Raw genomic sequence first — 16,173 nt, forward strand, 5'->3', positions numbered from 1 at the left:
GACCTGTTTCCCTGACCCAGAATGAGATTGGTAGCTACTCTCTTCCTCCTATTATTTGTTATTTATTTACAGTGATACTGCCTACATGGTAGGCACTTTCCAAATACTCAGGAAGAGCAATCCCTTCTCCAAAGAGTTTACAATTTGAAGACAGACAAGTAGACATAGATTGAGGGAAGGGGAACAACAGTAGGAAACAACAGTGACTCATAGGCCACTACGCTATGGGTACTGCCTACAGAGGCACACTTATGGTGTTGTAGCTATGGCACTGTAGCATAGACACTGTCTACAGTGACGGAAGGGGATTTTCTGTTGCTGTAAGAATTCCATCTCCCTGAGCTGTGGTAGCTAGGTCAACAGATACATTCTGCCATTGACCAAACTGCCTCTAAGCCAGGGGTTAAATTGGCATAGCTATGGCATTCAGGGGTATGAGTTTTTCGCACCCCTGAGTGCCATAGCTATGTCAACTTAATTTTTAAGTGTAGACCAGGCCATATATTAGTGGTTTTCAACCTGTGGTCCATGGATCTCTGGGGGTCTGCAGACTGTCTAAGATTTCCAAAGGGGTCCGCACCTCCATTTGAAATACTTTAGGGAGTCCGCAAATGAAAAAAAGGTTGAAAACCACTGTCATAGATAAACCAGCTATTTAAAAGTTGACTTGAAATTTTTGAATAATTTTTGCATTTTTCATGCAAGTACACATGGTAAGTAAAAAATTAACACTCGAAGGACAGACCCAATGACCTAGCATCAAACTTTCTACTGTCTGTTAGGAAGGCTATATGAAAACAGTGGAAGGTAAACGATCACAGATAAAATAAATCAAACAAGGAGGACTTACGACGTTCTGAAAATAGCCATAGTGTGGCTCAGAGGGGCACGTCTGAAGCTAAGAGAACAGGCAATTTCCTATACAAGTACAGTACAAAATCTTCATAATCAGCCAATGAGTGGGTGAGTGTGTCTGTGCAGGCAATAACAGATTTCATCTTAATTTCCACACAGCTCTTGGGAAATACCCGGGTCAAAAGATACACTACCAGAAGTATTCATTGAAGTTCATTCAAGATTTGGGTACGTACCTTGGGTTTTTTACTCACGAAAGCTTATGTCCAAATAAATCTGTTAGTCTTTAAGGTGCCACCGGACTCCTTGTTGTTTAAGTTCAGGTGTGTGACCTAAACTTCAGAGATTTCTCTTTATCTCTGAGAGTTCTTTTAAACTACCTCTAAAAGAATTAACGGAGAAAAGCCTTAAAAGTGTGAAAGTTTATCTTACTGTTTTATTATTATTAAACACTTCATATTATCCAATTCTTATTTTTTTTAACAGTGCAATGCTTTGGAAATAAATCACAGAGTTGTCCAACCAATAAATGACCTTGCAATTGAAACAATGTGTGATATTATAAGAAAAAGGACAAGGTGTTTATATGGAAAATAAACATACTGATGGTTTAAAAAAAAGTTTTATCAGCCACAAAAGGTTTAATCCATTCAGTCCCAGGTAGCCTCTCTATAAAGGTATCTGAGACATTTTGGCTCGTTAGTGAAATACTGCTGAAAAAGTCAACAAATAAAATACTAAGTACCTGGAAACCAGTCCCTCTCTTTTCACCTATTGAGCCAAACAGAAAAAGTTCATAATTGAAGTTCCCAAAAAGGATAAATTGTGGATCAATTTAGATTTCAAATATTTTCAGTATTACACACACACACGTAAATGAATACACCCTAACTGACAACTGTAGAGCTTCAAGAGCAGTTCTTCAGAGCTGCATTCATAGTAAGAGTGCTGCCTGAAACAACTGAAGTTTCATTGATTTTTAAATAGCTTATCTTTTCACCAGAGAATACACTTTAGGCAAAGTGCAGTTGTGATACTTCATTTTGTCCATAGTTCATTGCAGATTCAAATTCTTTGAAGCTGACATGACCATCAGAATCCTGATCGACTTCCCTATAAAAGAAAAGATATTATAGATATCTTACAGTTTGTATTATAATTCACCAATATCCTTCTGGAGTATTCCTACTATGGTGTCACTAGAACTGCACAAAACCAAACCAAAACAAAAAACCTTACCTTTCTCAAAGTTCTTTTAAAAAGGAGAGCAAGGCAGGTCTACACTAGAAATTTACATTGGCGCAGCTGACCAATGCGCTGCGCCGCTGTAACGCATTTAGTGAAGTCTCTTAAGCTGATAGGAAAGAGGTCTCCTCAGGGCCGGCGCAACCCATTAGGCGACCTAGGCGCTCGCCTAGGGCACTACAATTTGGGGGGCAGCGACCGCAGCAGTATTTCGGCGGTGGGACTTTCCGCTGCCTCTGTGGGGGGCAGCATTTCGGGGCGGGACCTTCCGCTGACTAGGGCGGCAGAAAAGCTGGCGGCGCTCCTGGGTCTCCTGCTGGCTTAATAACTCCAGGTCCATGAGAGGCGGTAGCTATGTCAGTGGGAGAAGCTCTCCTGCCAACACAGCTCTGTCTACACCGGCACTTAGGCTGGTATAACTACATTGCTCAGGGTTGTGGGTTATTCAAACCCCTAAGGGACGTAGATACATCAAAGTAATTTTGTAGTGTAGACCAGAACTTAGTACCATTATCCACATCAACAGAAGGGAAAATAGAGTCATAAAGAGGTAAAATGATTTGCTCAAAGTTAGTGAAAGACCTGGAAATAGAACCCAAGCCCCTCACTTCTAGTCCAATGTTCTATCCACTGGACCTCCTCAAAGCTCTGTGACAGGACATGGTGGCAAAACCCACATAGCCCTTACTGCAATGCAAACTGGTAAGCAATTTACCTTTTGTAATGATCACTGTGACATCTTTAGCCCGATACTTAGCTCTTTACTGGACAAAGATAATGCTAACAAAAGACCACACTTGATCCTATGAAATACCCCAATGCAGGACTAATGTCAGACCAAAGAAGAGGTTTCAACAAAAGATCTTTTTTGCCACTCTCTCAGCTAATATAAAGCTATGCTGAACTGGTACTTATCAATAAACTCTAATGGTAATCATATGGTGGCCCCAGCAGTTTTGCATTATTTAATCTTCAATTTGAAAAACATACATTTATAAAGTTTCTAGTCTTTATAGTTATAATGTAAACCCTCCAGATGTAAATTTAGACAACTGTGTTTTTGTTTGTGCTTGAAGCAACAGTTCTGAAGGTTCAAACTGCTCTTATTTATCTCAAAGGTGTTAACAAGTAAAGTATTAAAGGGTGGTAGCATAATTAATGTCAAACAGCATAGCTTTAAGGAAAATAGGTCTTGTCAAACAAACTTTATATATTTTGATGCAATTACAAGTTTGATTGATAAAAGTAACTGTGTTGATGTAATATACCTAGATGTCTGTAAGACATTTGACATAGTTCTGCATGACACTCTGATTAAAAAAATTAGCACCACACAACATCAATATAGTCCACATTAAATAGATTAATTGCTATTCAATTTCTTTATCAAAGGTCTGAAAGTAAATATAAAATCATTGCTTGTAAAACTTGCAGATGACACAAAAATTGGTAGAGTGATAAATAATGATGGGAACAGATTAGTTATACACACTAATCTAGATCACTTGGTAAACTTAGCCCATTCAAACAAAATGCCTCTTAATACAGCTAAATGCAAAGATAACTACTAGGAACAATGAATGTAGGTCACATTTATAAAATGGGGGACTGTATCCTGGGAAGCAGTGATGCGGAAAAAGACTTAACGATCATGGTAGATTACCAAATGACTTGGGGTAGTCTACACTGCCCCACAGTTCAGACTAAGGCATTCTAAATAGCAGTGCTCACCAAAGTTCTGCGCCGTAACTCCTTTGTATGGATGCTGCAGACACAAACTTAAAAGTCCAAAGTTTGGACTACTGTAGTCTTTTAGTGCAAACCTTTAAGATCATTCCCACAGCATCCACACAGGAGAGTTACAGTGCTTGACTTTGGTCTGCACTGCTATTCACACCTCCTTAATCTGAACTGTGCAGCAGTGTAGTCATGCCCATGAGTTCCCAGTGCAATGCTGTACCTAAGAGGGTGATTGTGATCCTTAGGATATGTAAGCAGGGGAATATTAAGGAGAATTAAGGAGGCAGTATTATCTCTATCATTAATGAGATCATCACCAGAACACCATGTCCAATTTTGGTGTACACATTTCAAAAAGGATGTTAAAAAATTGGAAAGCATTCAGAAAAAAGCTAGAAGAATGACGAGATCTGGAAAACATTCCTTACAGTAAGAAACTTAAAAAACAATGCATAAGGTTAAAAGCTGATTTGATCATGGTCTACAAGTACCTACATGGGGAAGAGATTTCTGATAGACTAGCAATAAGGCATAATTTGTTAACAATAAGAATAATTAACTATTGGAATAATCTACCTAGGGACATGGTGGATTCCCCATCGCTTGAAGTCCTGAAATCAAAACTGGATCCCTTGCTATAATATATGCTGGAGTTCACACAGAGTGATGGGGCTGATGCACTGTTAATGATTTCACTGCTGAACAACACTGAGGGTAGGCAGGGTTTGAGAATGTAAGGAGAGCTGGACTGGCAAGTACCACCAATTCTTCCCATCAGTCTGACCCTTGTAAACAAGATACAGAAGACTATACTTGCTGATCAGTGCTTGCCTTTTATTATTTTTATTTACACTTCAGCATAGATATGCCTGATGCTGTTCAGACAAATAAGAGTGACTGGTATTTACCTGAATGATCTTACAGTCGAAATGCTCCTCTCACTTCTCTCGGGGGCAAGAGGAGAATGTCCACCGCTACATCCTCTTAGGGGGTGTAGCTTATTTTAAAAAGATCATCTACCGAAGAATTTTAAAAAAATCTGCTTTGGTGATCATGTTTGCTAGTTTGGATTCCAGTAATAATTAGCTAACTAAGATAACCAGACAAACAATACATCCAGATTGATATTTGTGAGCTGATGTCTAAGAAACGAAGTCTCTGACATTATTATGAGACATGAACCATCTATTTTTCAAAAGGACCTTCAATCAAGCCTCTAAACTTTCTGCCAGAATCAATGACAGGCACACATTTTAGAATTTAGGGTTGAAATCCTTCATTGAAATCAATGGGAGTTTGTCATTGACTTCAATGGGGCCAGGATTTCATCCCAAATGTCTGACTATCTAAGTAGTGGGTGCAATTAGATGTTTACCCTCTGCCCCTGATTGGAAGCAGTTTTTGAAAATTTGGCCACTAAAAGGCTCTTTTAAATCAAAGTTCAGTATATGAACAATCTTTTAGCAGAGATTAGCAGCACATGTTGACTGATGAATGGTAAATGAGCTATGGCTGGTTAAAAGTAGTAAATTAAAGAAATACTATACTTAATTTAAAATGTGGATTTCTGAGAGCTCTGCCAAAGTAATGTGAAAACCACAATGGTCTCAGAGAGTTAAATCTTCATCTTCATCCATTGGAGACAGATGAAATACTTACCTTTGTGATTAAGGAAATAATGTGTTATAGTATATTGCTCTAAAATAACTGCATACCTCAGAGGTCACTATTCATTTACCTTTATTTAATAAAATGTATGTAGATATTTCATGGTATGCAGTAGATAAGGCAGACTGTGTGATCTTTTACTTGAATTTTAGTAATAACAGTATCACAAGTTACTGACTTTGGAATATAAATTACCCTCTTATTAAATTAGCTAGTTGAAGACTCCTGAAACCATCTAAGTATTTTTTCTTGAGGAACTGGATTAGATAAATGGTACTTTTCTCTCAACAGGAATATTTTAACTGTAAATCTCAATAAGAAGTGTAAGTGAATAATCAACAAGAGTAATGTTTAATATATGTTGCCTCTTAAAATTTCCTGTTTATTAATCACTGAAATAGAGTACTTACTTTAAAAAGTTATTCACACACTGAAAATGTATTTTCACCCTTTCATTTTATAAATAACAATATTATGTATTGATCAGCCACTATATTTTCCTTTCCTTTGTCACATTTAAAACACAGTTTATATAAGGTTAAATCTGGCACTTCTTGCTCAGGCATAACACCCATTGAAGTGAGTGAGTGCAGAATTTGGCCCACAGCAATACAGTATTTCTTCTTTTTATATTACAAATAAGCTTCATGTAACCATTACCTAGAAAATGGGCACGAAATCTGAGAATACACTGATCCTGATTTATAGATCAACCATGTTTATTCACCATGTCGATCTAAAAAGTGCAAAGGAATAGGTCATAATTTTTATATATGCTCCCTAGCTTGTGTTTTCCCCCCCAGTGGATTCAATGGCTGAGTTACATGGTGAGTTGGAAAGCTGAGTGATCATTCAGATCTATGATATTAAAAACAAAGATTATTTAATTGTACATTGAAGGTATATGCTGCATTAATTTGAAGGATGAAGTTTTAATTGCAGACAGAGAACACTCATGAGAAAAAAGCAAATGTATCACATAAATAAAATTTAGAAAGCAAATAAGACATTAGGGAGGCAGCCAGTGTAAATTTGTAGCCCACAGGGCTAGCTTGATTCTTAAATAATCAATATAATTAATACATAATCTATAGACCAGGCTACAAATTAAAACTTCAAAGTTATTTCTCGTTGAATTCCACAGTGATGGGAGTTTACTGTGGTTATTGCTGCATTAGAAAATTGAGTATTTCCCAAAAAGTGACAAAATACATTTTTGTTTGTAGTGTTGATGTAGCAGTGTTGGTCCCAGGATATTAAAGAGACAAGGTGGGTGAGTTAATGTCTTTTATTGGTCCATCTTCTGTTGGTGAAAGAGACAAGTTTCGAGCTACACAGAGCCGACCTGGAGAAGAGCTTTGTGTACCGTGAAGCATGTCTCTCTCACCAACAAAAATGGGTCCATTAAAAGATATTACCTCACTCACCTTGTCTCTTTAATATCCTGGGACCAACACTGCTACAACAACACTACAAACAAAAATGTTTTCTTGGATTTCAAAATTTTCATTGTACTAAGATGACTTGTTTTTAAATCTTGTGATATACCATTCTCAAATAAAGTACCTAGAGAATTCAACACTACATACAGTACTTAATGAGCTTAAAACAATGAAAGTTTGATTTACTACTTTGGTGAGAAAAATGTTTTCCAAGCAGATACATATAAGCTATGATCAAATACAAGATATTACACCCATGTACAGTAATCACTCATGTCTGTGGGGAGGAGTTTTCCAAGCCCTTCTTGGGATCTGAGGATCATACTCTCAAAGGCCCTGCAACATGACAATTATACTTCCAGAGTTAGCTGGAGAGGATGGTGAGAGCCATATGAAGTGCTCTATCACAGTTAGGACAACTACACCTCCACTCCCCCTCTATGGTCCAGCAAAGGCACCCACTCAGACTTCTGGCTCCCCAGATGTCACCTTTCTTGGGTGGAGACATGTATCATTCTCCCTTTTGACCGCAGTATTTCAAAGCTGCACAGATCCCTGCCTACGCTGTGAATTCCCAGCAAAGTCTGACTAACTAAGAAGGCCTGCTTTACTTTTCTCCTCAGAGACAATGTACACTGTAACTAACATAGGCAACTTACCATATAGCTCTTTCAAAGCAAGCACATTTATTCTAAAATTGATAGCATTACAGAAGAAACATTACAAATAATAAAAGAACCTACACTCATGCTAATAAGTTTACCAGAGATCACCCCTTGACTCCAGCAAGGGTTCTGCCCGGTAAACAGTCCTTCAAACCTAGGATTTTTTCTATGGTCACAAATTCATAACAACTGTTAGCTCAGAATAAGCATCCTCATGAATTTGAGTGTCACTCCTTTATCCAGTCTGGGTCTTTGAAGAGACTGTGAATTGGTAATCAGCTAGACAACTGATTTCTCTTCAAGGTGCAGCTTCAAAAGGATGGATCTGTAGGCGAGTAATTTGCATTCCCTTCTTCCCAAGGATTTATAGGAAACCTACTCAACTAACAGTTCATTCTTGTCTTAGGCCATTGTCTAAAAGAGTTCTTTGAAGCTCGTAACACTTCCCAAGGTTGACATTAGTCATGACTCCTAGACAAGTTACATACAATCCGACAATAACAAACAAGCATTTGCATTTTTAACACAATGAGCTCCTTAAGTTTAACTTAATTCAGTAAGGTTTGTCCAGGATATTGCAGAAAATTGCCGTATCACAGCTCCTACGAGACATCTGAGCGCTGAGTTAGCTCACATTCCCATACCTAGGTTTCTCCACCACTTACATACAACCTGTTTAAGACATGCTAAGAGTACTAGTGGCTTTTCCTTGTCTGCTATGGTCATGTAAGTACCCCTGATAGAAGATTCAATACTGGAATACGCTTCCTTCATGAATCTTCAAACCATGGGTTATTCCACACTTCCTGCTCTCTCCTCATCTACGTGTGAGTTGTACTTAAAGACAGGCTGAGTATTCTCTTTAAATAATTTTGGACACTGGTGCCCTGCAGATGAAGAGTTCTGCGGTTTCCTGAATTACCCTGGTGGCACCTTAATTGTAATGAGACACAGCAAGCCACTCAGCAGCACTGTCTGTATGTATGAAATGTGACTTGCATTGTTGTCCACAGTCTTCTCCCAAAAAGCTGCTCTGCTCTGAACATCTCTGGCACTTTTCCCTTTCCTTGCATCAACCACAAATATCCAATTCATCTTCTAAGGGAGTTATATCGCCATTAATATTTAGCTCTCTACCACATATATCCTATTAATTATTAATTATTATTATTATTATTTATTTATCTTTGTAATCGTAGTGCCTAAGAGCTCTAGTTGAAATTTTCCAAACCACACTTACCTAGTATGCGTAAATTACACTTAGCAAATATATTATGGTCATCCTTGTCTTTCCCTTTCATTGTGTTCTACATCGACCTGTCACATTTGTCTCTATTTAAATTGTAAATACTTTGGACTAGGGATTATCTTTTATTCTGTATATGTTCAATAACCATTATGATGAGGACCCCAATCCTGAACCCTCTCTCCAGGAATTACTGTAGTACAAATAAAAAGTACTAAACATAATACAAGACAATGTGTCCCTAGCTTCTGTTTGCCAAAAGCTTGGAATGGGCGACAGGGATGGATCACTTGATCACAGAATTCCGATCACCTGTTCTGTTCATTCCCTCTGGGGCACCTGGCATTGGCCACTGTCAGAAGACAGCCCTTTGGTCTGACCCAGTATGCCATTCTTATGTCCATTCATGGCTGCTAAATGTTCATGGCTACTACTATTTCCTGATATGTCTGCTCCAATGGGAATTTCTTATGTGCTAGAAAAAAATCACAGGAATTTCAACTGGGAAAAAATTGCCAAAGTAACATTTTCACATGGAAAAGTGTTTATGGAAACAACAATGAAAAGACAGAACATTTTCTTGAAATTGTAAAAAATGCCTCCTTGTGGAACACATAACTTGTAAAGTATTTCTTTTAATTATACCATATAATTCCAGAATGTAACTATAATTTATCATTTGAGCATACAGTAAATTATAGTGAGGGCATATAGACTTGAGAGTTTATAGTTCAAGGTTATAGTAGATGCTTTGTACTAAAACAGTCTGGATAGCTTTGAATAACAAACTCACTAATTGACACATTATTCAGAAAAATTATAGCAACTACAAGGAACTATGGAATTTGACCCTTATATATATAACCTCACTGGGTACATTAACAGTAAAATTCTAACAGCCAGGCAGAGTTTTAAATTAAAAAGAAGGTTTTAATTTTGTTTTATTTTTGATTGTTTGGTTCTGAATTTTTTTTAATGAACTGTCAGAGGAATAATTCAAACTAGAGTCAAAACTTCCATCACATTAGAGCCAAAGCTATCATACTGATTGAACAGTGAGAGTAAAAATTACACTTCATGCAAGGAGCCCCTGCTGGGGATGAAATGACCCATCAATTGAAGATTCAAGGATGACAGCTTCTCCAACAAGCTGACTTCTCTTCTGATTAACCAGCCAGCTCTTTCTACTTCTAGTGCTTGCTTCTTTGTTGATGGGATTCCTGCAGGGCTCCCACAGCAGTTTAGTTAGTAATGTGTATTTTCATTTAATTTCTTTAAAGACATAAGTGTTAGGAAAAGCCACTCTGATACTTAATAAACACAGAAGAAAAAAATTATTGTAGTTTTGTTGGCTAAAACAGGATGTATATTATTGGATTACTAACAGTTAAAAGTTCTATTTTGAGAGAGGGAGGTCTCAAGGAGGTATTTAAATTGTCATATCATCACGTTATCATCAAGGTATAAAGGTACTTATCCTTGAAATAGCCTGGAGTGCTCTCCAGTTTGTTAAATGATATTTTTAAAGTAAGGATCAAATTATATACTAGCTTAAAAGAGGATCAGAAAAGTGGTTTATGTTATGCTTAATAAAATAAGAATTTTAAACTTAATCTGGAACATTCCTCTTTTATCACGTGTTTAATTCATCCTGCCAATGTAACATTTTACAATGAACTTATTTTTCTTATTTTTCTTTCAAACATTAAAATGTGAAAATATTTTATTTGAAGTCAGCAGCACATTTATTGCTACTATTAATGAATGTGTAAAGATTATATTAGCTGACAGAGTGAACAAGAACTGAATGGTATGGTACCTATAGCCCAACAGACCAGCAGTCACCTCTGAGCAAGGGGACAAAGACAGAAAAAAAGCCCTGTCCTCTTCCCACTGAACAACAGCAAAATTCTCCAGGAGCAGGAACAAACTTTTTGTTTACAGTTAATTGTAGGAAGGTTCTTAAGTTTATACAAACTGATCCTGAATCTTAAACTGTTTGAATTCAGTTTGGAGAGAGGGGTGTGTAGTTCATGATGATGCTTATTTAATAAGAACTGTTCTGCTCATTTTCAATATCACAGACTGTAATAAGATGGACAATAAGGATATTTTCATTTATTCTGTTTCGTTTTTAAGAAGAAAATAATTCAAAGATATCTTAAAACTGACAGACTCTTTATTCCCTTCTACTGTAGGCACTTCCTCCAAAGTTCCCTCCTCCTATGGTTCTCTTCCTTCCTCTAAAGTTGGTCCATTAAATGGATTAAGAACTGGCAGATCTCAAAGAACAGTTGTCACTGGGGAATCATCATCAAATGAGGGTCTTTCTAGGAGGGTTCTGCAGCAGTGGCACCAATTCAGATACTTGCTGGGTGGGGGAGGGGGAGAATTCCGGTCCCTGCTCATCCCCCACCCCCTACAGGGATCCCGGGTCTCCCTTGGGCAGGGAGTCTCTCCTCTCTCTTATCCAACCAGTGCCACCAGAAGTTGAGTCCTTAACATGCTCCCCTGTGCTCTGCTGTCCAAGAACAGATTCCCTGTGTGCCAAGCTGCAAAACCATTTGGACTGGCTGCCCCCCTGTCTGGACGAAGAGGCAGTCAGGCCAAATTTGAGTTGCACTGCAACGCTGTGCACCAGGTCGCAACACCACTCACTGAAATTTGGCCCGGCTACCCCTTCATCTGTATGAAGGGGCAGCTGGGTCAAATTTCAGTAGTGTTGTGACCACACAGCTGGAGCAACATTCCAGATTGCTCCAGCAGCAGCCATACTGATTTAGTATGGGACCATTGCTTAGAAGTGGTTGGGCGATCACACACACAGCCCCTTATTCGTCACATTGCTCTACCTGGCACCACTGTTCTGCAGGGATCAGTTGAGGCCTAAAATCATTCAATATTTTTATCAGTGATACTGAAGTCAATATAAAAATCATTGCTGATAAAATTTGTTGATGACACAAAGATTAGTAGATTGGTAAATAATTATGAGGACTGAGCAGTCAAACAGAACAAATAAGTTTGTTTGGTAAGCAGGCTCCATTCAAACAAAATACATTTTACTATAGCTACATTCAAAGTTATAAATATAGGAACAAGGGATGCAGGCCATACCTCAAGAATGGGGAACATTCTCTCTCTACTTCTGATATCTATCCAGAAGCCAAGCCATAAGATGTAGGGAGGATGGGTTGAAAGACAAATTATCCCATTATTTTGGGATAGCAAGACTGGAATTATAGGTAATGTTCCTAGAGGACATATTTACAATAGCATCAGTTCCAGGTATCAAAACTGCCTTGGCCAGGCATGAGCTATCAGGATGATTTTGGTAACATCTTGTCTGATCTTCCTGAGTATCCTGGGAAACAATGGAATTAGTGGGTAGGCATACATCAATGCAGGGGACCATCAAATGAGAAATATGTCTGAAAAGAACCCTGGACTCTGACCTGTAACAAAAAATCTGACACTACTTGTTCCCATCTGTCACAAACAGATCAATTGACAAATGACCCCAATCCTTGAAGAGTGTCCAAATTACTGAGTTCTTGATTGTCCACTCATGATCTGTTGCAAAGTGTCTGCTTAAATTGTCTGCTAAAATGTTCTGCAGAATTGTGGAGACAACTGATGCTGAATACACCAGTTCTATAACCAAACTCCCTCTTGACACAGCAGGGATGATCGTGCCCTTGACTGCCTATTTATATAGAACATGGCAATTGTGTTGTCCATCAAGAACTGACAGCTAGTCCTTGAAGCAGAAGTAAGAATTCGACACAAGCCTTGTTCACTGCTCTGAGCTCCAACACATTTATATGTAAGTGAGTTTTCTCACCAGTCCATTTGCCCTGTGCTTGATGGTGGTCTAGATGTGTTCCTCAAGCCAATAGTAATGGAAAGGTTAATAAAGTTCTGATTGGGAGGGATGGTGAAAAAGGTACACCATTGCACACCTTGTTGGGGTCTTTCCACCAGTGCAATGAGGAGAGAATAGCTTATGGAATCTGCAGAGGCATACTGTATCTAAATTGGGTCTGTTTGGTGCATACAGTGATTTTTAGTCAACCCTGCATTTAGTGTAGGTGTACACTATCTATCATGCTACATGACAAACTGCAGGCCATGTGTCCAAGTAGACTTAAGCAAGTCTGTACCGTGTGTGACAAAGTTCCTCCTCTATCTTGGTGGGTCCTGCGCTTATTGGCGGATTTTCTTGCCTCAGAGATTCACCATGTGGGTTGGGGAACAGCCCAGAGACCTTCCCCTCTGGAAGAACCCACAGTCCAGGTCAATTGGGAGGTTTGGGGGGAACCCAGGCCCGCCCTCTACTCCGGGTTCCAGCCCAGGGCCCTGTAGACTGCAGCTGTCTATAGTGCCTCCTGTAACAGCTGCATGACAGCTACAACTCCCTGGGCTACTTCCCCATGGCCTCCTCCAAACACCTTCCTTATTCTCACCACAGGACCTTCCTCCTGGTGTCTGATAATGCTTGTGCTCCTCAGTCCTCCAGCAGCACACCCTCTCACTCTCAGCTCCTTGCGCCTCTTGCTCCCAGCTCCTCACACTCGCACCACAAACTGAAGTGAGCTCCTTTTTAAAACCCAGGTGCCCCGATTAGTCTGCCTTAATTGATTCTAGGAGCTTCTTCTTAATTGGCTCCAGGTGTCCTAATTAGCCTGCCTGCCTTAACTGGTTCTAGCAGGTTCCTGATTACTCTAGTGCAGCCCCTGCTCTGGTTACTCAGGGAACAGAAAACTACTCATCCAGTGACCAGTATATTTGCCCTCTACCAGACTCCTGTACCCCACTGGTCTGGGTCTGTCACAAGTATCTGTGGATTTAAATGAAGCTGCATGACAAGCATGGACATGGTTTCGAATCTGTCCCAGGGCAGATACACTTTGGCTGTCTTGGAGCATAAAACTACCACTACTAATTCTAATTGTTGAGTTAGAGTTAAAATAGATAGGGCAGTATGGATCTGTATGAAATAACCGGCTAAAATAACGTTCCTGACCTAGCGGTCCATTGTTATGGAGTTCCATGATTCCTGGAAGTAGTAGAGGCTTTTCCAAAGGGAGGGGAAGAAAGGACTAGATCTGTCATTGTGGTTAAATTGTGACTCTCAACCAACCCATCAAAATGATTGTTTGATTGTGTCTGTGGGGTAGGATATAGCTATAATTGTCGCACCATGTCTCTTCTTTCGGTAGCACTGTCTTTTTCTAGATCATTGATCTCTGATAAAATAAAATGCATGGTGCTGTCCTCTGTCTACAGTATGTGTGAGCTCTACTGTTTTCTTTCTGTGTACAGGTGTATATACCCACGGGAGCGAAGTGTGGCATAAGAATCATTCCAAATGTGAAAGGCATCATCAGTTTTTGCACTGAATAGATTTGAGCCCTTGAACAGAAGATTCTCCACTGTTCATTGAACTTCCCTGGGGATTCCTGAACTCTGGAGACAAGATGTGTGCTTCATGATCACAGAAGTAGCCATAAATTGTGAGGCAGTAGCAGCAGCATCTAGAGCTGCTTGCAAAGATGTTCATTATACACCTCTACCCCGATATAACGCGACCCGATATAACATGAATTCGGATATAACGCGGTAAAGCAGCGTTCTGGGGGAGCAGGGCTGTGCACTCCGGCGGATCAAAGCAAGTTCGATATAACGCGGTTTCACCTATAACGCAGTAAAATTTGTTGGCTCCCGAGGACAGCGTTATATTGGGGTAGAGATGTATCACTAACTGTCCCAGTGAAATCAGGCATTTAAATTCCTCCCTATGTTCCTGTGGCAATTTATCAAAGAAATAAATATATTATACTTTAGAAAATCATAACATGAAAGCGAAGTCTGATAATTTAACATTCTAAATTATAAGCTTACAGAGGAATAACATTTATGACCAAACAGATCGTCATTTTGGCTCCTTTTGGGCTAGAGTCATCTTTGACTGGCACTGTGTATTCTTTTTGTTAGCTACCACAATTATCAAAAAGCCGGGTACTGGCTGTGAATAAAAGGTACTCTTCTCCCACATAGTATCATTTGTCTGATTTCATGGAAGTTCCTTTACTGTTGCCAGTGTCCATCCAACATTCTTGGCAAGGTCCAATAAAGCTTCATTAATAGGAAGAGCCACTCTTCCTGGCATAGTAGTGTAGAGAATGTCCAACAATTTATGTCAGGTACCATGCACCTCCTCTATTGGGATCTTGACATTTTTAGCTATCATTTCAATAAATCCTGGAAGTTCTTCTAGTCATCTGGATAAGATGGTGTGGAAGAAATTATCACCTCCATCTAAACACAAGGATGAGATAGCCACTGGGTGCGTGTATATCCTCATTGTGGAGTTGCTCCTCCTCAGAAATTTCCTCTGCTGGTTGAGAATCATGAGGGAACATCTGTGGCTGCGCAGGTTTTTGCCTCTGAACAGACAGGAAGGATCTCTCTCTAGGAGGTGGTGCATGGGAAAGATGCCTACAATCAGGACCCCAATATGGCCATGTTGGTACATTACAGCAGTAGGAGCCCACATGGAAGGATACCACTTTCATGAACCCTATGAAATCTAGGCTTGTATGAGATCCTAGATTACTTTTCTGACCATAAAATGCAGAAAAGGGGGACATAAAGGAATAAGTAGGGGACCCCTCCCCACTGTGTTCTGAGTCCAATGATGAATATGAACAGTCTAACTTTAAAGGTGGGGCTCTTGAGACAGAAGTGCTAGGGTGTAATATAGGTCTAGGAGACGGTGTCAAAGAGGAGGTCTGTATTGTTGAAACAGTGGGTGTGCATACCAGAAGAATGTTTAGCTCAACTGAAAGTTAAGGGAGACTCCAGCTCCTCCAAAACCTGGCAGTCCTTTGATGCTGTATACTTCCCCGGTACCAAGATAGATGGTATCATAAACTTCTACACTGTAGAGTAGCTCATCAGTGCTACTTACTTAGAATCACAGGATTAGAAGGGACCACTGAGTCATCTAGCCTAACCCCCTGCCAAGATGCAGGATTTTTTGTGTCTAAAACTGTCCAAGTGATTGATACCCAGTACTGAAGCACTCACTGCCACACTATCTCCTGAGGCCATTGCCTTCGTACCAGAGGTAGACAGTTTGTTATCTCAATACAGTACTGAAGAGTCGGTACCGTGCTCCTTTCAAGCTCCCACAGTTCTTGATTCAGGCTGTGGAGTCTCCTTGGAATGGGAGTGAAGAGGCAATTTAGACCGCTTTATAGCAGAAGTTCTCTGAGGAGATCAGTTTCTGGACTTAGAAGATGCTCCT

The 16,173-nt window shown here is 39.5% G+C and overlaps 1 protein-coding gene across 1 annotated transcript in view; it reads right to left on the reverse strand.

The window, feature by feature from the left end:
- Positions 1–1,313: 1,313 nt before the first annotated feature.
- The window catches only part of EFCAB11 (EF-hand calcium binding domain 11), a 102,320-nt gene continuing 87,460 nt past the window's right edge, over positions 1,314–16,173 (reverse strand). The window contains exon 6 of the mRNA XM_024198706.1: positions 1,314–1,968. Within this exon, the coding sequence (XP_024054474.1) occupies positions 1,869–1,968 (100 nt within the window). The 3' untranslated portion in view covers positions 1,314–1,868. The remainder of the gene's footprint in view (positions 1,969–16,173) is intronic.

The sequence above is a fragment of the Terrapene carolina genome, unplaced genomic scaffold (genome assembly GCF_002925995.2).
Source record: "Terrapene carolina triunguis isolate 2854851 unplaced genomic scaffold, T_m_triunguis-2.0 Scaffold96, whole genome shotgun sequence".
Lineage (NCBI taxonomy): Eukaryota > Metazoa > Chordata > Testudines > Emydidae > Terrapene > Terrapene triunguis.